The sequence below is a fragment of the Muntiacus reevesi genome, chromosome X, assembly GCF_963930625.1.
Source record: "Muntiacus reevesi chromosome X, mMunRee1.1, whole genome shotgun sequence".
Lineage (NCBI taxonomy): Eukaryota > Metazoa > Chordata > Mammalia > Artiodactyla > Cervidae > Muntiacus > Muntiacus reevesi.
In genome coordinates, this window is record NC_089271.1 from 13,215,427 (window position 1) to 13,242,588 (window position 27,162).

The 27,162-nt window shown below is 41.3% G+C and overlaps 1 protein-coding gene across 3 annotated transcripts in view; it reads right to left on the reverse strand.

Annotated features, from left to right (window-relative positions):
* The window catches only part of PIR (pirin), a 97,731-nt gene that overhangs the window by 8,340 nt on the left and 62,229 nt on the right, over positions 1-27,162 (reverse strand). For 2 of the 3 annotated variants that reach the window (XM_065915457.1, XM_065915455.1), the window contains 2 exons: positions 17,795-17,839; positions 8,351-8,433 (listed from right to left, as the gene is read on the reverse strand). In XM_065915457.1, the coding sequence (XP_065771529.1) occupies positions 8,351-8,433; positions 17,795-17,839 (128 nt within the window). The remainder of the gene's footprint in view (positions 1-8,350; positions 8,434-17,794; positions 17,840-27,162) is intronic. The other variant, XM_065915456.1, reaches the window with a different exon arrangement.

Genomic DNA, 27,162 nt, shown 5'->3' on the forward strand with positions numbered 1-27,162 from the left:
GGGAAGGCTCAAGAGGGAGGGAATATATATATACATAACTATGACTGATTTGCAGTGATGTAAGGTAGAGACCAATAAGAAGAAATGCAAAATGGTTGTATGAGGAGCCCTTACAAATAGCTGAGAAAAGAAGAGAAACAAAAGGCAAAGGAGAAAAGGAAAGATATCCATCTGAATGCAGAGTTCCAAAGAATAGCAAAAAGCGATAAGAAAGCCTTAAGTGATCAATGCAAAGAAATAGAGGAACACAACAGAACTGGAAAGACTAGAGATTTCTTCAAGAAAATTAGAGATACCAAGGGAACATTTCATGCAAAGATGGGCACAATAAAGGACAGAAATGATATGGACCTAACAGAAGCAGAAGATATTAAGAAAAGGTGGCAAGAATACACAGAAGAACTGTACAAAAAAGATCTTATGACCTAGATGACCACGATGCTGTGATCACTTGCCTAGAGTCAGACATCCTGGAGTGTGAAGTCAAATGGGCCTCAGGAAAAATCACTACAAACGAAGCTAGTGGAGGTGATGGAATTCCAGTTGAGTTATTTGAAATCCTAAAAGATGATGCTGTTAAAGTGCTACACTTAATATGCCAACAAATTTGGTAAACTCAGCAGTGGCCGCAGGACTGGAAAAGGTCACGTTTCATTCCAATCTCAGCGAAAGGTAATGCCAAAGAATGCTCAAACTATCGCACAATTACTCATCTCACATGATAGCAAAGTAATGCTGAAAATTCTCCAAGCTAGGCTTCAACATTACATGAACCGAGAATTTCCAGATGTTCAAGCTGGATTTAGAAAAGGCAGAGGAACCAGAGATCAAATTGCCAACATCCGTTGGATCATAGAAAAAGCAAAGGAATTCCAGAAAGACATCTACTCCTGCTTTATTGATTATGCTAAAGCCTTTGTGTGAATCACAACAAACTGGAAAATTCTTAAAGAGATGGGAATACCAGACCATCTTACCTGCCTCCTGAGAAACCTGTATGCAGGTCAAGAAAAAATAGTTAGAACTGGACATGGAACAACAAATTGGTTCCAAATCGGGAAAGGAGTATGTCAAGGTTGTATATTGTCACCTTGCTTATTTAACTTTTTTTTTTGGCTTATTTAATTTATATGCAGCGTACATCATGAGAAATGCTGGCTGGATGAAGCACAAGCTGGAATCAAGATTGCAGGGAGAAATATCAATAACCTCAGATATGCAGATGACAACACCCCTATGGCAGAAAGTGAAAAGGAACTAAAGAGCCTCTAGAGGAAAGTGAAAGAGGAGAGTGAAAAAGCTGGCTTAAAACTCAACATTCAAAAAACTAAGATCATGGCATCTGGTCCCATCACTTCATGGCAAATAGATGGGGGAACAATGGAAACAGTGACAGACTTTATTTTCTTGGGCTCCGAAATCACTGCAGATTGGTGACTGCAACCATGAAATTAAAAGATGCTTACTCCCTGGAAGAAAAGTTATGACAAACCTAGACAGCATATTAAAAAGCAGAGACATTACTTCGCCAACAAAGGCCTGACTAGTCAAGTGTCAGTTGGGCTTCCCTGGTGGCTCAGGTGGTAAAGAATCTGCCTGCAACACAGGCAGATTGATCCCTGGATTGATCCCTGGGATTGATCCCTGGGTCAGGAAGATCCCCTGGAGAAGGAAATGGCAACGCACTCCAGTATTCTTAAAATTATGTTTTTTTCTAGCAGTCATGTATGGATGTGAGAGTTGGACCATAAAGAAAGCTGAGCGCCAAAGAATTGATGCTTTTGAACTGTGGTGTTGGAGAAGACTCTTGAGAGTCCCTTGGACAGCAAGGAGATCAAACCAGTCAAGCCTAAAGGAGGTCAGACCTGAGTATTCATTGGAAGGATTGATGCTTAAGCTAGAGCTCCAATACTTTGGCCACCTGATGCGAAGAACTGACTCATTTGAAAAGACCCTGATGCTGGGAAAGATTGAAGGCAGGAGAAGAGGACGACAGAGGATGAGATGGTCAGATGGCATCACCGACTTGATGGACATGAGTTTGAGTAAGCTCCAGGAATTGGTGATGGACAGGGAAGCCTGGCATGTTGCAGTCTATGGGGTTGCAAAGAGTCAGATGCAACTGAACTCAACTGATGACTGATTGGCGATGGTGTAAGGCAGAGACCACTGTAACATTGTAAAGCAATATCCTTCAAACAAAATTGAAAATTCAATGACATTTGACAGAAAAGTAAATGACATTTTGGGGAAGGCAGTAAATGTCCTTTGCCTTTTAAAAACAGATATGTGGCAAGCAATTGAAACTGTTATATTTTAGGAGGTTAAAAAAAAACCACTGCATACTGGGGCATATTTCAAGCATGCAATAAAGAAGTCCTGAGTCAGGAGTTAAAAAAAAAAGAGTAAACTAAAAAGGCTTTTGCTAATTCAAATTTTAAAAATAGATGTCATAAACTCCATCTTCTAGATTAGTATTTTAACCTCAGCATAGACCCTCATTCAATTCCCACTTATTGTGACACTGTATGCAATGTTAATAGTTAGGCTTTGTGGTCATCAGATCCATGAGATTCAAAGCACCACTATACAGCAGTACAAGGAAATGGATAGCTTAACATCAGTTATGGAAATTCAAAGCAAAAAAACAAGCAAAACTATGAAAAACAGACACAGAAGCTTAAAAAGTAGTCTAGGACCACTTACTGTAGGAGCCAGCAGGCCCTAAAGACCTCATCATACTTTATAGCTCAGCAGAGTAATCAATATATTTACATGCTGATAACCCAAGGTTATGAGTAAGTTAAACTGTGCAGAGTATCATGCAGTAGCCCAAGAGTCCACAAGAAAGGGGAGGGTTTCTTATTCAACTTAAATGTTTTCTTATTCAATGTCATGTTTAAGTGACTAAAAAATTCAACTTAAAGCATGCAGTTATAGAAAAAGATTTATTCACTAAGGGCTTTGAAGGGGCGAAATTTCAGTGTGAATCAAATGACACATTCAAGAAAAGTATCTTATAAATAGTTCTGATCACTGGTATTACATCATTTATACTTTAATCTGAGGGAGATATCACTACAAACTGTTTTGAGGTGTTTGTTTTTGGAGGAGCTAAGCACTTGACTTCTAGGTTCAGGAAACAGGGGAAAAAGGATCAGGAGTCATAAGAGAAAAGGAAAGAAAAGGCCAACCTCCTTGTGTCACGGGTTTATGACTCCTCAGAATGTAACTTTCTTAATTCAGAAGATACATCTTTTGTGAGTGACAAATGTGTCCTACAGTTTACACAATTTGGAATAATAATAAAGTGCTCAAAATTCAAGTTTTGTCCCTTTTGACATTTGTCAAATCAAATGATGACTTTCATTTATAAGTCAGACAGTAGGATAAAAGGACACTAGTGTTTGGTCTGAAATGAAAAATGATCCAACTGCTGGGTGTAGAGTTGTTTGGGTATTGGGCTTTCCATTTCAGAAAGCAGCAGGCTGGCCCAAGCTCCTCTGAATGACTTTTTCACAAAATTAACCACTGCATGGACCCTTGCCCTCTAACCTAAGCCAGATGTTTTGGGTCTTTTTCTTTTTCCTTAAGTGCATCCTTTTTCTTCCCTTACCTAGCCTTCTTTGGTGAAAGCTGATGATCTTTCTGAATTTTCACTAGAGTGCTCTTGTGACTTGTGCAGCTGCTGCTGCCGAGTCGCATCAGTCGTGTCCAACTCTGTGCGACCCCATAGACGGCAGCCCACCAGGCTCCTCTGTACCTGGGATTCTCCAGGCAAGAATACTGGAGTGGGTTGCCATTTCCTTCTCCAATGCATGAAAGTGAAAAGTGAAAGTGAAGTCACTCAGTTGTGTCCGACTCTTCACGACCCCATGGACACTAGTACAAACACAAGTTTAAAGGTGAGACCAAGCCTTCACATCAAATCCATGTGCTCCTGACCAGGGAGCCATGTTAGCAACCAGGGTACTAAGTGTGGTACCTTGCTGCCAAAGCAGCACAGGGAGCCTGAATGCTCAGAACATAGGCTGTTCCAGGGTGGCCATTCCAGTCCAGGCTTAAATGTCCAGAGTAGCCCGGGATTGCAGGCTCCTCTGTCCATGGGATTTTCCAGGCAAGAGTACTGGAGCGGGGTGCCATTGCCTTCTCCTGTGGCTTGTGCACTAGAGTGCAATTGCTGCTATCTTGAAAAGTTCTCGTCTATGGCAAGGTGACCTTGGGTACAATATCAAATGAGAAGACTGGTCAAAGCAGGCAGAAGGAAAGACCTATTGAAGGTCATGAGTCCCTGTGTGGATCTAAGTCAGTGCCCTATTGGGGTCTGATAAAAAGACTGTCATACAAAGGTAACAGAAGTCCACCTACTGCTTCATGGATAGCTGCCCCAACCTACACTCATGATTTTTTGGGATCCAGAACATGTCTTTCACTTTGGCACACCTTCTCAGAGTTTAGTTTTGAGTCAGGACCTTCTGGGTTTATGTAACAATTCACTTTTACAAAATGCTCTGTTATTCCATAAAAATTGCCAAGATATGTCTTGAGTTCCACTGATAATGACAAGAATGGTTTGAAGCTCAGATGAAGCCCTAAGATTCATCTAAGCTGGTGATAACTTCTACACTGTGAATATGCATTCAGAGTTTGTTTTATTGATCAGAAATATTCAATACAAAGCTTGAGATGGCTCTCGGACTCTGAGAATGAATCTAAAGGCATGCTTTTGCCTCAGGAACATTTATTATAGTAAAATATTACCTGAAAAACATTACCAGAAAGTGAGATTTAACAGGACTTAATTGCATGCAATTATTCTTACTCGATTTCATTGTTTATATTTCTTAGGTCAAGTGAAAGTGAAAACAATGAACTGTTGCCAGTTTTTGAAGATTAATGGTTTATTTTACTATTTTTTATACATCAGCAAAAAGTTGTCTCTAACTTTAAATGGTACTCTTTAACTGGCACCATTCACAGGGAATACATTAAATTAATACAGATTAGCATTTAATTAAAAATTGAAAGACAAATTTGTTAGAGTACCATTACTCTCAAGTATGGTTTCAATGGCAGTCAAAGAGGAGTTGATTGCCTACCATGACAAACTACAAGTAAGTCTGTTAACCATGAGGCTTAAGACTTTCTCAATAGGACACTAGTACAAACACAAGTTTAAAGGTGAGACCAAGCCTTCACATCAAATCCATGTGCTCCTGACCAGGGAGCCATGTTAGCAACCAGGGTACTAAGTGTGGTGGTACCTTGCTGCCAAAGCAGCACAGGGAGCCTGAATGCTCAGAACATAGGCTGTTCCAGGGTGGCCATTCCAGTCCAGGCTTAAATGTCCAGAGTAGCCCGGGATTGAGCTCCATCTCTAAGAACAACATAAAAGTTAGGGACATTTTGAAGTCAATGCTGGGGTTTGGGCTTCTTCTCAGAAGTCAAAGAGTCTGGCTTAACAACTCTTCAGTATACACCAAGCCCCCTGCAGTTGCTTCCCCTCCTGGAAGACTTCAGAGTACAGTCACCAAAAGATAATCCACACTCTGCGTGAGAAAGACAGAGCTCCCTGTGGCCTAAAATGTGCTGGTCCAAGATGTGGTCTACATCAACTCTTCACTGCCCTCCTCATCTGCCCAAGGACTAGCCATTCCGAAGAAACCCACCCAGACTCCTGGGCCACCAGGGAGACAGGCATGAGGGTGAAGACACAGAATGAGAAGCAAAGGAAGAGCAGAACAGAGGAAATCCAGGGACTACCTATCAGCTCCTCATTCCTGCCCACAACTCTGTGCACGGGGGAACAGGGGAGAACCATGAAGGCACAGGTCATCCTTTCATCATCAGGCTACTCCTAGTCCTAAGTGAAGACACCTCTGGCCTGGAGCCCAATTGAATAAGAGTCCTTTAAGGCCTTTTTCTAGCTGCAGAAAATTACGTGTCCTAAACCTGAGGGCCCAAGGTATGAATCCTCATTAAGTAACATGTATGTGGCATGACCACCTGTCACATCAAGTGTTTAGATCAGTTAACTTTCCAGCTATCATCACTGGACACCCACTGTGTACTAGATTAGGGGTAAGCAAAGCTGTCCTTGTAAAGAGCCAGAGAGTAAAGATTTTAGGCTTTGTGGGCCACCCAGTCTCTGTCACAGCCACTTCCCTGTGGTATGAAAGCAACCACAGACAAATGGAAATGAATGGGTGTGACTGGGATTCAATGAAACTTTAGGAAAAGTATACATCTGGTCTATTGGGCATAAATTACTGAGCCCCATGCTAGATGTGGCCTAGACTCTTGACCTGCATAATCACACATAGTCTGACAGCCCCATGCGGCTGGCATCATGATTTCAAATCTGCAGACAAAAAGCTGAACAAAGCCCGGGGCGGGGGGGGTGGGGTGTTGAGAACTGTGTCCAAGGTCATGTGGCTAATGAGTGGCAAAGCCAAGATTCACACTGTCACAGGCTCTTCCTGTGGTGTCTAAGGGGGACTTTCTACTCTTCCTGGATATAAGTGCTACACACTCATGTAAAGGCTAATTTTTGGAGCTAAGAGCTCTTCCTAATGTCTTGATGGCTCAAGCTACACTTACATACAGTCAAAATTACAGAGGGGCATGTAACAGAACCTTGCCCCTGGGTCACAGAACTGATGGCTTCAGCCGACAATTTTTTTTTTTTTACATCCCACTGCCTCCCTATTTCTGGCTCCCCTCACATCTTCATTCTGGTGTTCTGCTTCAGCTTCCAAATCCTGATCACCTGCAGTGTACCCTGTGCTACATCACAGAGAGGCCTGAGGTTGTCAAGTTAAACCAGGTAATGTTACAGCCTAACCTGGTGTCAGGAGGCTCTCTGGCTTATATATAGCTTCCATGCCTCTTTCGTGCATTGGGTAGAAACGGATGAAATCATCATTTTTATAGGTCAGACGTGGCAGTTTCATACAGTGTAACCTAATAACAGTGAGCACGGACCCTAAGATACGCATTTCCTCTAGAGCTCACGGGCCTCTGCTTCCCTTGACTTCACTGCTCCTGGAGGTGCCACAGAGAATTAAAGGAGCGATAGGGGAACAGTCAGCAAAGGCAACCTTCCTCACACCCACTGAATTCTACCATGCCAGGGTCGGAGAGCTGGCGGTCAGTCAGATGGCCTCTCTGCCAGTCACCTGCATGCTGACACAGTTTTAATCCCTACTTTTCTAAATTCAACTTTGCAGGAGCTTTGGCACAACTGTCTCCTCAATTTTCCTCATTAGAATGGCACAAAGCAGCCATATGGGCCTCATAGGCTCACAAGATGGTGAGTGACTTGTCCAAAGGAATAAAAAGAAGGAACACGAGGAAGAAATCTGTCAACAAAGATTAAAAAGCTCCTTGACAATATCAGAAACTTTACTTACAAAGCAAGGATTCAACACAAAAAGACTACGAGATAGAGCATATATTCCTCTCAGTTCGACATGGGGCCAAATCTCAAAGGGCTCCATGGGACTGTGTATGTAGATCTACATTTATACCCCTAGAGTGCTGATCCATTTTCACTTATGCCAAAGATAAAATCAATCAAGTGCATAAAGAAAGAAAAAACAAGAGACAAGGAGAGCTGTTGCCTCAGATTCAAATTTCTAGGGGTAAACAATTCGGACTTTCGAGGATTCCTAAAGATGAGGAAGAGGTACAGGTAATACCTTAAAATAAACCACTAGAAATAACTGAAGTTAATGAGACTGCTTGATAAACTTGTGGCACAGTTTCTTTCCCTGAGGAAGAGAAAAAATTGTCCAGGTACACAGGAGATTTGGGCATTTTTTTTTGGAAACTGGAAACTAGTAGAAAGTACAAGTTAAAAAGATTAAAGCAATTTAAGTGTCCATCAACAGATTAATGGATAAAGACAATGTGGTACATATATACAATGTAATATTACTCAGTCATAAAAAATGGAAGTTTGCTATTTGTATCAACATGGATGGACTTAGACAGCATTATGTTAATTGAAGTAAGTCAGACAGAGAAAGAGAGATACTATATGATAATACTTAATGTAGAACCTAAAAAATACAATAAACTAGTGAATATAACAAAAAAAGCAGACTCACAGATATAGAAAACAACTAGTGGTCACCAGGGGTAGGGGAGGGGTAATATAGAGATGAGGGATTAGGAGATATAAACCACTGGGTGCATTCTTGAGATAGGCTCAAGAATGTATTGTACAACATGGGGAATATAGCCAAAATTTTGTAATAACTGTTAATGGAAAGTAACATTCAAAATTATACTAACATTTTTTAAAAACAAAAAAATTTTTTGAAAAAAGAAATATTTTTAATTTTACCTTGTTCTCCACATGGACACTGTCACCTTCTCCCAGCACGACTGTGTGATGAGGTTCTATTTTTTGCTGTGCATCATCAGGTCCTACAAAAAGGATGACCCACTTAATTTAGTCCTCATGATGGTATATTTCTCATATGATTATAAATCTGGTTAACTATACAGCATCACAATATTAATTTCAAGTAAAGAAATTACAGACTTAGGAATCTCCTTAAATCTCTTGGTTGATGGTATTTGCAATTATTAAAGTCCAAAACTGGCTTGTTTGCCAATGTAGAAAAGGAGATGAATCCTATATTGTGTTTCTACTTACACTTATAATGTTACACCTAATAGATTAATTAATAAGCAAAGTCCTTGGCATCATATGCTAATGAGTGTTTCCTTGGGTCAATTATAAACCTAAGATTTCTTCTTTTTTATTTTTTAAATTATGAAAATATAACATCACATTTACAAATACAGAACAAAGTTACACGTGTGTGTGTATGTGTGTTAGTCGCTTAGTCATGTCTGACTCTTTGCAATCCCATAAACTGTAGTCTGCCAGGCTTCTCTGTCCATGGAATTTTCCAGGCAAGAATGCTAGAGTGGGTTACCATTTCCTCCTCCAGGGGATCTTCCCGACCCAGGGATTGAACCTGCACCTTCTGGGTCTCCCTCACTGGCAGGCGGATTCTTTACTACTGAGGCACCTGGGAAGCCCAGTAAGTTCAGGTTGGGTATATTTCCATCCCTTCTATATTGAGGCTCACAGATGAAATAACACAAACTGAAATTGTGTGTTAAAGGAAACAAGAAAGGAAAAAACAAAGTTCAATGCGAGAATAGGGACTGTAGAATTCTGCAGGATCAGATAGACCAACAGAAGGCAAAACAAGGATGAAGGGCCTTCTAGAAAAGTGGATAGACTGTGAGGGGCTGGGAATATGCAGGGCATGCCTGGGGGAATGTGGAACCTTCTACCATTTCTGGAACATTCTTTTGGGGGGAATGATGGCAATGAAGACTGGCTTCAGCTCAAGAAAATACACTCTGGGGAAAGGATGTGTGTGTGTGAAATGGTTAGATCTGTGTTCTGGAGAAATAACTGAAAGCAGAGCACAGAATAAATTGGAGGAGGCAAGACTGAAGTTAGAATGAGCTGTTAGGAGTTTATTCTAACAGTCTAACTGGAAATGAATTCCAGTCTGAGCTTGGAGAGTGAACAGAGAAAGATGGGTGGGTTTGAGAGGTAGGGTTGAGAAAGACATGTGCATGGACAACAGAGCGAAGATTTCAAGCATGATGTCTGGGCTACATGACATTTTGGGCTATAAATAAAAGCATTCACCTGACGTGATAGAGCTATAGCTGAATAATCAAGGTGGAAGTGCTTATTTAAGTGAAAACAAGAGCTTGAGGAATTACCATATAAACAGAAATATTATTTGTGAATTTTGTGAATACTGACTGGAGTTCAATGATAGCCATATTTTCTAGAGAAGTCCTCCCTTTTACCTCTACTTTGGAGATAACCTATATGAAGCAGAAAGGTTCATTGTGATGCTTGCAAATGTGAAAGAAGATTCTGAGAGAGGCCTTCTTAACCCAGAGTCAGTGTGTTCCCAAGGGGTCACTGGATAGTATTCAAAGCAGTCACGGGCTTGTAAGGAAAACAAATGACATCTTTACTTTCACAAACAGCTACCTGAAATGTGGCCTTTCTTTCAGTCATGAATGTAGCCCCCCCCCCCCCAGAAAAAATCATAGCCGTATTAGCTGGACCAATGACTTTGTCTCCAGTAGAAATTATAGATATTTTCTTACCTCACTAGCATTGCAGAGATCTCAAAATCAATTTATGTTAATCACTACTTAACCTAATTTAAATCTGCTTCTGGATCATGTTATTACAAATATCATTAGAGAAGCATACATGGAACTATATCATAGACTTGTTCTTTGAACCATTTAATGACTTCATTGAATCAAAAAAAAAAAACATTGTTCAGAGGTGGGGCTTTGGCAAATCTCAAAAGGATCCATGGAACAAAAAAGTTTAAGAACCTCTGTCTCAATCTGCCTGCCAATGCAGGGGACACAGGTTGGATCCCTGTCCAGGAAGATCCCACATGTTGTGAGGCAACTAACTCCAAACACCAGAACCACTGAAGCCTGCACTCTAGAGTCCCTGAGCCGCAACTACTGAAGCCCCTGCACCTAGAGCCCACGCTCCACAACAAGTGAAGTCACTGCAATGAGAAGCCTGAGCATCTCAATGAAGAGTAGCTCCAGCTCGCCACAACTAGAGAAAGCCAACTCGCATCAATGAAGACCCAGCACAGCCAAAAATTGAAAAGAAAAGAACTTTTGTCTCAGAGGCAGTAGTGTGCTGGTTAATGTTTACCAACTTGCTTTCAAGGACAAGGGGAAGAATCAACCTGATGTGTAGTGTGTGCCAATTTCCACGGTGTAAATGCTCCTACTGTGACCAGTTTCAAGCTACCAATCTGAGGTCAGGGAAGATGTACACAACCAAATCCTGTGAGCTGCCAAGAGCCAGCCCCATCACATCACTAAAGGCTTCTTCTCCACCAAAGATTTAGGTTAACAGTTGTCATAGCAGTGAATGATAAACTCCATTGATTTTCCACTCATGCAAGGATGTGGCAATAAAAGAGACGTCTCAGAGTCTAAGAATAACCTCATTTAGAGTGGGGTAATATTTTTCACTGTGATAATGGAGCAGCCTTTTATTAAGTGTGCTATACTGAGATTTTCTGTGAGCAATGAACCAAGTTGCTATCTTCAACAAATTTGTATATAACACCCATTACCCATATGGTCTACCCCAGCCCCTAATTTTATCATGTAGGATGTTTTATGATAGAGAGACCAAAACAGTTTATAAAGCCCCTTTTGTTATGTTTTGATAGAATGAGCTGGCAAGAGACAGCTTTCAAAAAATGCTGAACTGGGATTTCTCTGCACCTCCTATCAGGGTAGCTTGCTTGACTGCAGTTCATTGGTCTGTAACAAAATCTTAATTTAGAAAGAGTTCATATTTCCCTAAGAGCGTTCATTCTAATTTTATACCAAATGCAATTCTGCCATTCTACTTGATGATCTAGGAGAGGAATCACAGTGTTGATTTTGAAGAGGTTATTTGAAATGCTCCACTGTAAGGCAGACCTTTTTTATAGACACTAGAAGGTTGGGTTTTTCAGATTAATCATTCTAAATGTACCTTAGCTTCTGTATTATTTAATGAAACGTTTAAAACAGGATCACAGAAAGTAAAGACTGATTGTATCTTCATGTCATTTCTATGCTGTTTCATCCACCTGGTTATCTCCTGAACCTAAAATAAGTCTCAAAGAAAATACATTCTATTGGTTCTGACTACTTTCAATTACAAATCAGGCCAAATCAGATAATAAATAGTTTCCATTGCGAAGCTTCGCCAAGAATGTTAAATCTAATAGTGCAGTTAAGGAAAATTTAACAGAAAACAATTGAATTGCAAATATTTTTGTTTGCCTAAACAGTCATGAAAGGGCAAAATACTTTCAAACATACTTTAAAGTCAGTGTGTGGTTAACTGCTGTGAAACTTCTCCCCATACACCAGGTTTCCTTTTTCTTCTTCTCTTTACAAAACCTGCTATCCCATTTACTCTCTGACCCCTACATTCTGGTACTTCTATCACAGATTTTGGTATCATCAATTTTATATGCCAATAATTCAAAGTGTAAATGTGAATCCATCTGCCATTTTTTAGAAATTGTATTGGATTGAAGCATACCCATAATGCACCACTGAAATCTTGCTAGATTATCAGCTTCCCCCAAGCTTTTACTGTCATCTCTGCCATACTCACTCAAGGGGTTTTCTTTAACAATTCACTTTTACAAAGCATTTGACTTTAGTTGCTCTAGAAATACAAACTCTTTTCACACTTATTTTGTTAAATTTAAATATTATTCAATTAAATCGCATAACTGCAATCACTGGTGCAACCGGCATAAACCGATTTGAAAACACTGCCTTCAGGTGCCTCAGAATCACACCTGCCTTCTTGTGTGTTTTCCCACCTTTATTGAGATTCACGGGCTGTGTCAAACTTTTTCATACCCCCAGAACCGAAAGTAAAGGGCAGAGCACATAGTGAGCATTAATTACAACTTATTTAAATAACTGTGAAACATTTTACTACCCACATAAACCAGTTAGTTGTCATCTCAATAACCACAAACAAATATTTTTTAGATTTCTAAATATATTTTCTAAGCCTCAACAGTATACCTGATACTCGGTCTGCTAGAGGACTGGCATCCAAGTTGACAAACTGTCCCAAGCTTCAAGGCATACAGGATATAAACTCCTCTACCGTGTTGATCTCTCTGTTAAGGTGTAATGTCATTTTCATTTCAGCTGCAGGGAAGACGTTCAGTACTGGTATCCTAGGGATCTGCTGGTTTTCTGATCATGTTGTTTTAATTTTTTTTTAAATCATATACCACAGAAGATTTCAGCTGAGGGCTGGTCAAGATACTTGTTCCCTCAATAAAAGACTGCTATCAAAGGTCTCTCTCCTGCACCATTTTTAAAGCTACTATTCAATAGTCAGCCTGGAAGACTTGAAAAAAACACAATGTATCAGAAAATAAGAAGATCTTGGAAAATCATAAAACATTTCAAATATACTCTTAAATAAGGAAGTACTAATTCTATTTGTCTTATTCTAGTTCTGCTAATTCCATCACTTCTTCAGGGCATTGTGTGAAAGTCACTCAGTCGTATCCGACTCTTTGTGACCCCATGGACTATACAGTCCATGGAATTCTCCAGGCCAGAATACTGGAGTGAGTAGCCTTTCCCTTCTCCAGGGGATCTTCCCAACCCAGGGATCGAACCCAGGTCTCCTTCATTGCAGGTAGATTCTTTACCAGCTGAGCTACAAGGGAAGCCCAAGATGCTGGAGTGAGTAGCCTATCCCTTCTCCAGTGGATCTTCCTGACCCAGGAATCGAACCGGGATCTCCTGCATTGCAGGTGGATTCTTTACCAACTGAGCTATCAGGGAAGCCTCAGGGTGTTATTAGCGGGCAATTATATGGCTTCACCCAGAGGGGAAATGGCAACCCACTCCAGTATTCTTGCCTAGAGAAACCTGTGGACAGAAGAGCCTGGTGGGCTGCCGTCAATGGGGTCGCACAGAGTCAGACACGACTGAAGCAACTTAGCATGCATCCATGCATTGGAGAAGGAAATGGCAACCCACTCCAGTGTTCTTGCCTGGAGAATCCCAGGGACAGGGGAGCCTGGTGGGCTGCCGTCTATGGGGTTGCACAGAGTCGGACACGACTGAAGCAACTTAGCAGCAGCAGCAGCAGCATATGGCTTCACCATACTCACCATGAACTTCACTTTTTAAATTTTTTTTGAAAAAGTATTGATTTATTTTTGTCTGCTCTGAATCTTCGCTGCTGCACGCGGGCCTTCTTTAGCTGCAGCCAGCAGGGGCTACTCTGTAGTTGCGGTATGTGGGCTTCTGACTGGTGGCTTCTTGTTGCAGAGTACAGGCTCTAGGCTCAGGGGGCTCAATAACTGTAGCACATAGGCCCAGCAGCTGTGGCTCCTGGGCTCTAGAGTATGACCTCAGTAGTTGTGGCATGTGGGTTTAGTTGCCCCACGGCATGTGGAATCTTCCCAGATCAGGGATAGAACCCATGTCCTCTGCATTGGCAGGTGGATTCATAACCACTGGACCACCAGGGAAGTACTCACTATGAACTTAAAAATATCTAGATGTCCACTGACAGAAGAACAGATAAAGAAATTGTGGTACATATATATAATGGAATATTACTTAGCCATAAAATGGATGAAATTGGGTCATTTATAGTGATGTGAATGAACCTAGACTCTGTCATACAAAGTGAAGTAAGTCAGAGAAAGAAATTTCATATACTAACGGTTATATACATAATCTAGAAAAATGATACTAATAAACTTATTTGCAGGGCAGGAATAGGGACAGAGACATAGAGGACAAACTCGTGGACACAGGGGGATGGAGAGGCTGGCATGACTTGAAAGAGTAGCACTGACATATATAGACTATCACGCATAAAATAGATAGCCAGTGGGAAGCTGCTGTATAATGAAGGGACCTCAGCTTGGCGCTCTCTGATGACCTAAAGAGGTGGGATTGGGAGGTGGGAAGGCAACTCCACAGGGAAGGGATATGTGTATACATACAGCTGATTCATTTTGTTGTAGAGCAGAAACTAACAGAACAATGTAAAGCAATTGTCCTCCAATTAAAAACAAAATACTCAAGAAAAAGAATCTAACTTAGACAACTAGTTAATGTCCAGCATTTTCTAACCTTCAAACTCCATCTGTTCTTACTCAAACTAAATCTACTGATGTCCATCTTTTAAGTACTTCCTGTATCAATTAATATTTTTAATAGTCCTTTTAAATCTCCATCTATGGAATTCCCCAGGCTACCTTCTCCAGCCAAACTGCAGTCTATATATTCCAGCCCCATAGTTAAGTACATATTTATAACATCTATTTCAATAGAATGGAGGTACCTGACAGCTTGAAAAAGACAATTACTTGCTTATCACTTCCTGCCATCTGGTTGGCTGGTGCCATCCAGGTTTTATAATCAAGATAAAATTGAGGCAATAAAATCAGAGAGCAGTTTTGGGATTCTCTCTAGATTTTATAGGTCAGCACACATTATTTCTGTTTTGTTGTTTCTTCTCTAGTTATTTGTTCTTGCCCTTTTGTTTTTCTCATTACCATCTCCATTCGGGGGAGGAGAGGGTGAACAGAAGGAGATAAAATTTAAATGAGGTCATCTGGTCAGCTCCTCATTGGCTGAAGCAGATTCCCAGGAGAGCAGTTTCATGATCTACATCCTCTCCATGGTCCCCATTACCCTGGACAGATGCAAGTTTGCTCCAGCACTCCAGACAGTGACCCCATTTCCTGCCAGATGTTTTGCACTTGTGGCTCATGGTCATGAGAAGTGACAGGGCCAATGAGCAGAGATGACTCAGGAAAATCATGCCTCACGTTGAGAAAAACAAGTGGGTGTGTAAGCCTTTCTTATCCCTCAAACCACTGAACTCTTTTCACTTGTTAAACTCTTGGACTAAAGGTCGGTCAGGAAACAAGGTTGTACCTACTGGCTGAAATGGGTTTTGAAGATTATCTGTTCATCTTTCTCCCCTTCAACCTCTACAGTGCCATTTAAACTGAACAGGTTCAGAGCCTCTCCAAGATATGCCACTTTGGTATGCGGATTGTTTTCAGCTGAAGACAATCAAGGCCCAAAAGATTCCTACCTAAAGGAATTCACATAAGGAGCCTGGTACAAAGAACTATCACCAGAGGTAACTTTTTATCTGAATGACCCATGTGCATGGCTCATGACCCCACATCTGCTCTTCTTATCATCCTGTGAATCACCCTCTTCCCCTTTGAAGCCCCAGGTCCCTGTTTCATTCTTTAGCTCAGGACGGCATCTGCCCAACTTGCCTTTGGGTCTCATATCTTACAGGACTCCTGTATGTATGTAATTAAGCTTGTTTTTCTACTGTTAATCTGTCTTATGTTGATTTAGCTCATAGCCCAGCCAAAAAGAGAACCTAGAACGGTAGAGGAAAAATTTTTCCTTGCCTGTAAAACCAGAACCAAATGTGAGCTTTTGTAGAGCACACAAGCTAAGAAGGGTTTTTACATTCTTAAATGATCGGGAAAAATCCCAAGAGGAGTAGTTCATGGCACATGAAAAATGTATAAAATTCTGATTTCACTGGCCATGGATCAAGTTTCAATGGAACAACCACCCCAATCGTTTATGTATCACCTGTGACTACTTTGTGCTACAAAGGCAGGAATGAGTCACTGCAACAGAAACTGTACGACCTGCAATGACGAAAATACTTGCTACCTGGTCCTTCGGAGAAAATCTGCTGCCCCCGTCCTTTCACATTCTATACATTTCTGGTATCCGAACCAGCTCTGAATCCATGTGTTTTCTTTATTACTTTCCATTTGTGCATTATTTTATTTCTCTTGAAATGCTAAGTCAGGGGTGCTACCTCCATTTTAAAAATGGCTATTACTCTCCATTTGTAGAAAGTATATACTATGTGAAAACCAAGATTTTCAAAAGATCATAAAAAACAAATGATGCGTCATCCCTTCCAGATGGTTAAAACAGTTTAACGTGTATGCCAATGGACTCATGATACTACTACTAAATCGTTTTCACACTTTCTCAAATGCCAAAAGAAATGAATTTTGCTTCTGAACCATAATTGAAATGCTAATTGGTAATAGAGGAACTAAGCCCATTTCTATGATATAAAATCAAAACACACAAGCTCTGGGTTACCATTATTTTTCAGAAGATTAAATTCAGGCAATGATAACTCCCATTTTGGAGAATATAAAGAATAGTTTAAATGACTCTGGGTGTGGCCTTCCAACCCTGAGCAGAGTGTACCGGAAGTCAGCTGTCTGGGGCTGGGAGTATGTTGTCTAAGGAGGTAGTCATGTCAGGACAGCAAGTTCATTGTTGAGGAGGCTGTGCTGCAGGTTGGGGTGGAGAGCCCCCAACCAAAGAGGGTCTCAGAAATGGGATTCCTGGTTTGCATCTTGGAGTGGTCAGATGGTCTGCTCTATTCCCACCACCCCCATCCACACCACCTATCCTGTCCATGAAGAGCCCAGAGTGGGAGAAAGGAGGCTAGTTCTCTTACTGTAGCTTTTCCCAGAATCACAGCCTGAGGTGCATATTTGAGTCCAAGCAGTTGATCTGGGAGGCAGTCCCAGGAAACACGTCTAGGCAGTGGGAAAGTTAGACAGGAAAGGGAAGGCAGACAAGGAAGCATGTGTTACCAGGGGCACATTCACGTGGATAGCTTGAATAGAATCCCTCCAGGAAACTCAAAGAAAAGGCCTCACTTTGAGACTTCTCAGAAGCACCTGGGACAGCAAATTCACCTTCTTCCACCTCCCAGGATCTTCCCGACCCAGGGATTGAACCCACATCTCCTAAGTCTCCTGCACTGGCAGGTGGGTTCTTTACCACTAGCGCCACCTGGGAAGCCCCTTTATCAGTATGGGGGTTGCCAACAACTTAGCGAGGTGTCAGCCCACACAATCATGGCTGGACCTGACATTTGCACACAGGCTCCAGTAAAATGGCTCCTGTCATGACTGGTGCTGTTATTCTTCTCCCTCACTGAACATGCTGGAAGCTGAGAGGTGCCCTGCCCTGGGGATACCAGTATGTACTACAGTGTAGAGAGGGCTAGTGCTGGACAGGAGGAGGCAAAGGATTCAATTACACGAAAGGTTTCATCTTATCCTTCCTTCCTGGCAGTAGTTTATATTGCAATTGAATCCAAAGCAACAGACTCATCACTTACCAATATACACATTTCCAGATATGGTATAAATGAAGCTTGTCCACCCTGAAAAGGGACCAGTAACATTAAAAGGTTAGTGTCCATAATGCCAAAAGGAACAAAGGGATAACAGTATCAAATATTTAATAATATCTCTATTTGAAATATAAACATAAAAGCTTATATAACAGATATAAATGGTAAGTTTGGAGATCAAATCTTTTAGATACATATTTTTTTTACATTTAAGTTCTATAAACTGCTTAGAACACACACACTCCCACATGCATGCTTGCATACACAAATTCATGCACATGTGCACACACGTGCGCATGCACATACCACACAGAACTTAACCTAAATGACTTGTTACCAAATGTTTAAGAACCGCCCAAGCAGACAGTATGCTACTTACTGACTGTATACCTATATGCCAACAGCTGTGCTAATAAACAAGCTGTTCCTTCCAGGTAGAACATCATGCTAATAACTACAACTCACTAGTTTGGCTTATCTTCAGTTCCTTGGACCTCCAAGCAGTTTTAAGTGTGAAAAGAATGCTAGAAATGTGCTTCTCCTAAAGTTGCATTTTAGTTTCCAGTGAACACTCTCTTTTCTGTCCTAAAACGGAGCATCAGCTCCAGGGATGTGGAGAGGCATAATCTTTGGGGTATGAATGGGCTTCAGATGGCTTGACCCTCCTTGGAATTGTCCACAGAATTTTTCAAGTGGATAAGCTTTTCTGCAAAGAGGATACATAGCATTTGCCAAGAACTCAGAAACACAGACAATCCACTCTCTGCCCTCTTGGCACCGGCATTGGATTTCCACAGATATTTATGTACTGTCCCTTGTGGCCCAGAGGAGATCCTTCAGTGCCACTGAGGGACATGAATGTAGGAGGGGCCAGCTCAAAACAGAATCAGGACATCACTCTGTGTGTCTTTGGTGAAAAAGAAGATTTGCGCAGGGAATGCAGGGTTGTGTCCAAGGTACAAGGGCAGGATCCAGACTGAGGTCTGTGGGAGAGTCAATGTGGTGAAGAATTATAGAGGACAAAGTAGACACTGGGGATGTGGGTTAAAATGTGCAAGAGGGGCCCACACAATAAGGCAAGACTGATCAAACTTAACATAAACTGAGTCTGGTTCAGAAAACCTAAAGGATGGCAAAACAAAGACAGACACTCAGGTGGATGCTGGATGATGTTTTTTCATCATCCAGTTTTTCCATTCAGTTTTTCCTCCCCAAGATTTGACTAGAATGTGTTTAAGGGCTCTGGAAGTAAATCTATCTGCTCAGAGCACACGCGCACTTTTGCTTCCTTACTGCACCACTGGCTCAGTCTTCTGAACATGACCTCCCATCATCTAGAGCCCAGCTACCACTCACGTGAACTGGTTGTGATGGAGACAGAAGAGAAAGACAAGGTCATGGATTTCCATGTTGTGTGCAGTATGGAAGAGGGAGGTTCATGCTAGATGCTGAAAACACATGCTAGCCGTTCCCAGCCCATAAATATCATTAACAATTTCATATTTATGCTTTCAGTTTTTCTTTTTTGGGGGGGGCGGGGATGAACCATGCAGCATGTGGGATCTTCTCTGACCAGGGATTGAACCTATGCCCCCTGCACTGGAAGCCAGGAGTCTTGACCACTGGACCACCAGGGAAGTTCCTTTTTTTTTTTTTAATGCACTCTATATTATTTGCTTAAAAACTAGAACTCAGTATTCTATTTTGGATACCTTTCCATGTCAAAACATAGAGAAATAACCCATCCTTGGGAAACCCTGCAAAGCATTCCATTGCAAGAACACGCTGTGACTGACATAATAGATCCTATGCTCATGGTGGAAAGATATAAAAAAAATTAATGGTTTCTGAGTTTGACAGAACCTCAAAGTTCTCAATTGCTCAAGCGGGTTTTTATTTGGAATCATTGTGATTGTTACAATATCATTTCTCCTCCACCTCCTTTGCTTCATTCCTCCTCATCCTCCAAGCAGAAAATTAGTCCACACTTAATTGCCTTGGTCTGTTTTCTTTCCCTTTTTATCTTTTTAAATCTTTTATCCAGAAGGACTAAATGGCCAGGTCAATGTACTATGTGCATTCACTATTTTTGCTCCTTGCACAAATCTTCTATTATGATAGAGAGTTCACCTTCACCACTACTAACACAACTCATGTTACTGGTTAGAAGGTACAGAGGGAATAAAATAGAAACAGAGGGTAATTTCCTTTTTTCCTTGTTTTTAACATGTTGTCTACCTGCACTTCTATTAAACCTTGTTTAATATCCACTAAGCATTTGTTTCTTAAAGCTATAGCAAAACAACAGTCAAACTGTGTAAATGCTTATATATGTTTACAAACTACCACATTTTCTTGGAAATCCTTCTCTGCTAAGAGCAGGATTATATCAACAAAGAGTTCTCTTGTGTGATTTCCACGTCCTTCCCATCAGTCTTTCTTCCTCTATCTTTCCTCTCACTTTTCTGTACTGCACCAGAAATGGATACATCCTGACATTTTGCTGTCTCAGGTCACAGGCCTTGAAAAGAAGGTCTCCAAGTCACTGGCTCTTCACAGCAGGGAAGGACTCTCCCTCCCACCCTGAGGCTATGACACAGAACAGGAGTTGGGAGGAAGGTCACATTTTATCCCTGGACCCGTTGCTTGGTTTAATTGGAAACACATTTAAGACAGACCTCCTACATACAGTCCAACAGATGACGTGTAAAACTTTTCTTTTAAACACGTAAATCATTCTCTGTGGCATTTGCTCTCATTTCCAGGGAGGTTCCCAATTCCTGCAAACATCCCTAGTGAGAACTTTTCTTGGCCTATGTTCCTTGCCTTAACCCAACTCATTTTCCTCCTCCCTCAGTCTTAAGTTCATTTCAATGAGCTTTCCAACAACTGCTTATACATGTACATGTAGAGAAAGTAGAAAAATATGGCCTGGTGACACACCAAATCCATGACAAAGGTTGGCTCTGGGTTGGGAAGGGGAGAAGGCAACAGGGCTAAGGAGAGCAGGAACCTCTCCCCAAACTGTGGGTCACACTGGATGCCACACCCCAAAGAAGTGCTGGTTCCTAAGAGCTTCCCCCTAGATACTGCGACACCCAGCTTGGGCAGGCAGCTCATTCACCATGGACCCCATGCCTGGCCTCCTGGACAGCAGGCAGATCCACTGGATATTTCTCTCTTCCTCCTTATTCCACCACAGTATTTGCTAATTGTTACTTTGAGGACTTCCCTAGTGGCTCAGTTGGTAAAGAATCCACCTGCAGTGTGGGAGACCGGGGTTGGATCCCTGGGTTGGGAAGATCCCCTGGAGAAGGGAAAGGCTACCCACTCCAGTATTCTGGCCTGGAGAATTCCATAGACTGTACAGTCCATGGGATCGCAAAGAGTTGGACACGACTAAGTGACTTTCACTTCACTTCACTATTACTTTGAAATAATTTCAGACACAGAAAAGCTACCAAAATAGAGATTTACCATATGCCACTCACCCAGATTCTCCAAAAGAACCTGAAATCACATATGCTTTATCAATCTCTCTAGAAATACACATCATTGTTTTTTTTCCTGAAATACTTGAGAGTAAACTTGGAGACATGATACCCCTTTACTTTGAAGTAATTTTCAGCAAGCATTTCCTAAAACCAAGAGTATTTTCTAATATAACCCGAGTGCACTTATAAAAATGATGACATTGATACAATATCAGTGAAAAAACTATGACCATTAATGTAATACTATAAGCTATATGCAGACATTTAAATTGAGCCAATTGTGTCAGTAATGCTTTTTAGGGCAAAACGAAAAATACATGTCTAGACCAGGATGGAATTCAGGTTCACGTGTGGCATTTAATTGTCACTTCTAATCTCCTTTCATCTGAAATGGTTCTTCAGTCTTTTTCTTCATTAGAAGTACAGACTTATTTTGTTTTTAAATTATTTTATTTATTTTTAATTGGAGGATAATTGCTTTACAATATTGTGATGGTTTCTGCCAAACATCACCATGAACCAGCCACAGGTATGCATACGCCCCCTCCCTCTTGAACCTCCCTCCCACCTCCCACCCCATCCCACCTCCCACCCCACCCCTCTAGGTTGTCACAAAACACTGGATTTGAGCTCCTTGTGTCACAGAGCAAATTCCCACTGGCTATCAGTTTTACACATGGTAATGTCTATGTTTCAGTGTTACTCTAAGACTTGTTATTTTGTAGAATGCCGCTCAGTTTGGATTTGTTTGATGTGTCCTTGTCATGACGGCATTGTTTGTTAATCCCTTTCCCTCTCAACTTTAGAGATGTGTTTTTATTTTCAACGCTTTAATGTTTTTTGTTCAGGAGAGCACAAAGGATGAAACAAGGAACGTATTTATTTTGTTTCTTTCTTCTCTTTTGCAGATAAAATCATATAGGTGAGAGAAACAGCCCCTAATTGGTTGCTTCCAGTCAATTTTCTATACCCAGAGAATATGATTTTCTTGCAGGAGAAGAGGGTATGAGAGAATGGTCACATCCTAGATCTCTGGTGAGTCCTTGGGATGGGCCCTTGGCTTCCAGCAGGAAGGAATTCAAAAGGGAGCTGAAGCAGAGTGAAAGCAGATTTATTCAGGGAGATGCACACTTCTTGACAGACTGTGGGCCCTTCCAGAAGGTAAGAGAGGCCCTAGGGTAAGGCATGGTTAGTTTTTATGGGCTGGGTAACTTCATACACTAATGAGTGGGAGGATTAGTCAAGCTATTTTGGGGAAGGGGTAGGGATTGGGCCACCACCCACTTTTTGGCCTTTTATGGTTAGCCTCTGAACTGTCACAGCATCTGTGGGTGTGTCAGTTAGCATATGCTGAAGTATTATAATGAGCGGGTAATGAAGCTCAAGGTCTAGTGGAAGTCAAATCTTCCACCATCTTAGGCCTAGTGGGTTCTAACCAGTTTTTGTTGTTTCTGCTTTGAGAGTCACATCTTTCTCTCACTCTGACTCCCATCTTCCTCTTTTATTTATGCAGATCCTTATGATTACATCAGCCCACCTGGATTACCTAGGCTAATCTCCCCATCTCAAGATCCTTAATTTAATCACAGCTGTAACATCCCCTGTACCATGTAAGGTAACACATTCAAAGGTTCCAGGACTAGGATGTGGACATCTTTGTGCAGCCACTATTCTGTTATTATAGAATAATAGGATAAGCTGTATGTTCTCTTAAGAAATTTTGTTGACTGATGTATGTATGTGTTTAGTCGCTCAGTCGTGTCCAACTCTTGTGACCCCACAGACTGTAGCCTGCCAGGTTCCTCTGTCCATGGGATTCTCCAGGCCAGAATACTGGAGTGGGTTGCCATTTCCTTCTCCAGGGGATCTTCCCAACCCAGGAACTGAACCTGGGTCTCCTGCATTGCAGGCAGACTCTTTACCGACTGAGCTACAAGGGAAGCCCAGTCCAGTTGTAAAACAGTAATAATTGAGATCCTTCAACAGGCCAGCATTCTCCATCTTCCAAAGGATATTGTGGCCATTCAGTACCACAGAAGAAGATCATGCGTGTCTTTTTAAATTCTGGGGATCGAACTTGTTCCAGTTTTTTAAATACATTTTAAAGAAATGGTTCTGGAACTGCTAGCTCCCATCTATAAAAGAGAAAAAAGCAGCATCCACAGCTGTGGCTTTTTTCCACCAGAAGCGTCCTTCCCTGCTCTAGATGGGGGTGTAGACAGACTCTCCACCGAAGCTTTCCTTCCCTGGTCAGACTTAGTCTGTCCCTTATCGACACAGGTGTCTTACTCGTCCCTCCCGGATCTACCACTGAGGCGGGGTGGAGATGCACCAGGGGTAGACCTGATGGCATCCCAGATCGATTTCTAGTTCCTTAGCACCAAGACCTTTGATTTGCCAGAGTAGTTTCCCAAGATGTTTCCCAGGCTAGGAGTACTAGGGGAGCATCCGTTGTACGTGTGCTTGTGGACATTCCTGAGTGCAGTCCTGACCGCAGTAGAAACGGTGAGTCAAAAAGAGACGAACAACAACTAAGATGTCCTTCTGAGTGTCACCACACCAGTATCGCAAAAGACGTGGTGGAGGGTTGGCCAGCGAGGAAAAAGTGATTTTTGTCCTCAAGCTATTAAGACCAGTTCATTTCCACAGAGTCCACAAAAGAATATCTAAGGAGTTGAGACAAACGCCATCAGAGAGCCCCCTCTGGTCCACGGAGAGCTGGCACTACCAAAGGAAGAAGCCCATTGCACTTCCACTCTGAAGAAATACATATACCTTAAGAAAAGCGAGAAGTTGAGGGAAGCAAAGAGGGCTTACGAAATGAAGTTTTTCTATACCATAACAATTCTCCAATTTTAACTTTGCAGATCATGCTTTTAAACATCAAGTAGCAGGAATATTGTGAAGGAAGATGGAAAAAATAAACAGAGTGGGTACTGAGGGCCCAACTGTGATGCAGTCAGTTAGAAGACAAAGGGGGACAGGAGGACCAGAAGGCACAAGATTCTTGGAAAAGATTGAGATTTTCCTAGAAATATAGATTTATGACCTTCTCAATGAATGATAACAAACAGTGTTATCTGGACATCAGTTTACAGCAAGGGAAATCACACTGCTTTGCAAGAGATGGTAAAAGTCACTGCAAAAAAAGGAAAAAAACCCAAAACAAAAAACATAACTACTTATTATTAGTTTTAGCCAAGAACTAACATGAAAAATGTGTGGCTAATGTGAGAAGAATCTGGTACTGTCAGAGACTCAACAAATTGGATTCTTTGTAAGAGATGCACCACCTAGCTCAATTCCTGCCTTCCAAATCATCACTGCATGAAACATCTGTTTTCTGCAAGATTAGCACAACTCTACAGGAACGTGCCTTGCCCAAAGGAAGTAAAGAGATGGTAAAAATTGATTCCAAAACTATTCATGGGATGGAATTCAGATAAAACCTCATCTGACTCATGAGAAATGTTACCAGTCTCCCTTAACTGGATGTCCCTCAGGACATAAGCATTTTCCTGGTGTCAGAAATGGGATGGCAGCAGTGCATGCCTATATTTCTATCCTTTAGTTTGGTAATGGTACAACAAAGTCAACATTAAATTCATGAGATTGCAAAGCTTATGACAAAAGCCAAACATAACACAGACATCCATGTCAAATCCCTTTACCATGAGTAACAAAACAATAAAAATATTATAAACAAAACACGAGGACCCAGCCAATGGGCTACAATTTCAAGGAATATTTGATGAAACACAGCTCTCAGATAAAATAAATTTAGACAGTCCTTGGATTTTATAACATAATTTGATCTAGGAAGGTGGTTTAAAAAGACAAAAGGTGACCCTGACTTGAATGATTTGATATTAAAATTTATACAGTATAACTTTACTAACCAATATCTTGGATTAAAGAGTCTGCCTGCAATGCAGGAGATCTGGGTTCAATCCCTGTGTTGGAAAGATCCCCTAAAGAAGGGAAAGGCTACCCACTCCAGTATTCTGGCCTGGAGAATTCCATGGGCTGTATAGTCCATGGGGTCGCAAAGAGTTTGACACAACTGAGTGACTTTCACTTTCACTTTTATGCTGGATTACAGGCAGCCAGAACTATTAAATAAGAAGTGCTGCTTTATAATACCTAAATTGTTTGCCTGGAATTGGACAGGGAAGCCTCAAACTTTAGATTTGTCAGCTAACACAATGAAAACACGGATGAGTGTATATGGGGGGCAAGTGGAGAACACACTATAACTGAAAGTGACATACTGCAAAAGACACATTTTTCTGCATCCTAACTAGGTTTGTAACAGACTTGTTTAAAGTGAATTTACAGTGACCCAATGAAAAACATGCATTTCTAAGCTGCTTGTTCTTGTATGTGTCCCCAAACGTCTTTGAAACAACTCTGTTCAAAATCCATAATGACAAAATAATCTAGAAGTATGGCTTTGTAAACTGACATACATATTCTCTTATGAGGCAATATACAGGGTAGTGGTGAAGTACAGAGTCAAAATTAACATGAATCACGCAGGCTTCCTTGGTGGCTCAGATGGTAAACAATACACTTGCAATGCGGAAGACCCAGGTTCGATTTCTGGGTCGGGAAGATCCCCTGGAGGAGGAAATGGCAACCCACTCCAATATTCTTACCTGGACAATCCTGCACAGAGGAGCCTAGTGGGCTACAGTCCATGGGGTCACAAAGAGTCAGACACGACTGAGCGACTAACACTTTCACTTTCACTTCACTTTCACACACATTAAGTATTGGTAGGGTCATGGAGAAACTGCTGTCTCATATACTGCTGTTGGAACGCAGGACTGCCTTTCTGAGTTGCAATCTGCCAGACTTTTAAAATTAAACATGCATAGGGCTCGTGATCATCCCTGGAAACCTGTCATAACAAAACAACCCCCCTAAGGAAGTACATGGGTACAAGGATGTTCATTGCAGACCAGTGTGCAGTAGCCAAGCACTGGAAACAAGGGGAGCACCTGCTGCGAGGGAAGAGCTAAATGCATTGTAGTCAACCTAGGGCACAGAATGGGTTCAAAGGCAAAGGAGCAGATCCTGAGGAATTTCCATGAGGTTCAGTCATAAAAGCAAGATGCAAAAATTTATTTATGACTTCATTTTAGTAAAACAAGGACAAAACCCTATATTTGTGTACATTTACATGTAAATATATGTGTACAGAAGTGTTGAAAAAAATACTGCAAGATCTTATTCAAGGATTATCTCTGAACTACTCCTGATCTAGGATACAGAGAGGATACTGCTATGGGTAGATGAGAGGTGGGGGAGAGAGTTGTGAGGGAAGCAAACTCAAAAAATAAAAGAAAAAACCCACAGCATTAAAACTTAAAGCATATGTGCTGTCACACTTACTGTTATAAAAAGTATGTATGAAGGTAGGCACGTTTAATTGCATTCATGTAAAAAACCTTTCTGAACTTAAAAGTAGCCAGAGTGGAAAAAAACAAAAAAGAAAAGAATGGGTCCAAGGTTAATACTGTACCTAATGACTTCAGGGGTGGCCCTTTTAAAAACTAAAACTGGCTTTAAATACTTGGGGAGTTTTCTAATTGTTCTTTGGATTTAAATGGTGATTTATAAGTAAATCCTCCATAACAAAAGCTGTATCTCAATCAAGAATGCACTTGTTCATAAGTAACACAGGTTGGATTGCGTCCAGGAATTGTGAGTCAAAAGTGGCTGGGAAGTCAAGAGACCTGGATAAACATCCTGCCGTGTCCAGCAAGTCCTTACAAGGCCTTGAGCAAGTAATTAATCTGTTGGGCCTCAGTGTTCACACCAATGAAATGAGGGGTGGCCCCAATGGATTGGCCC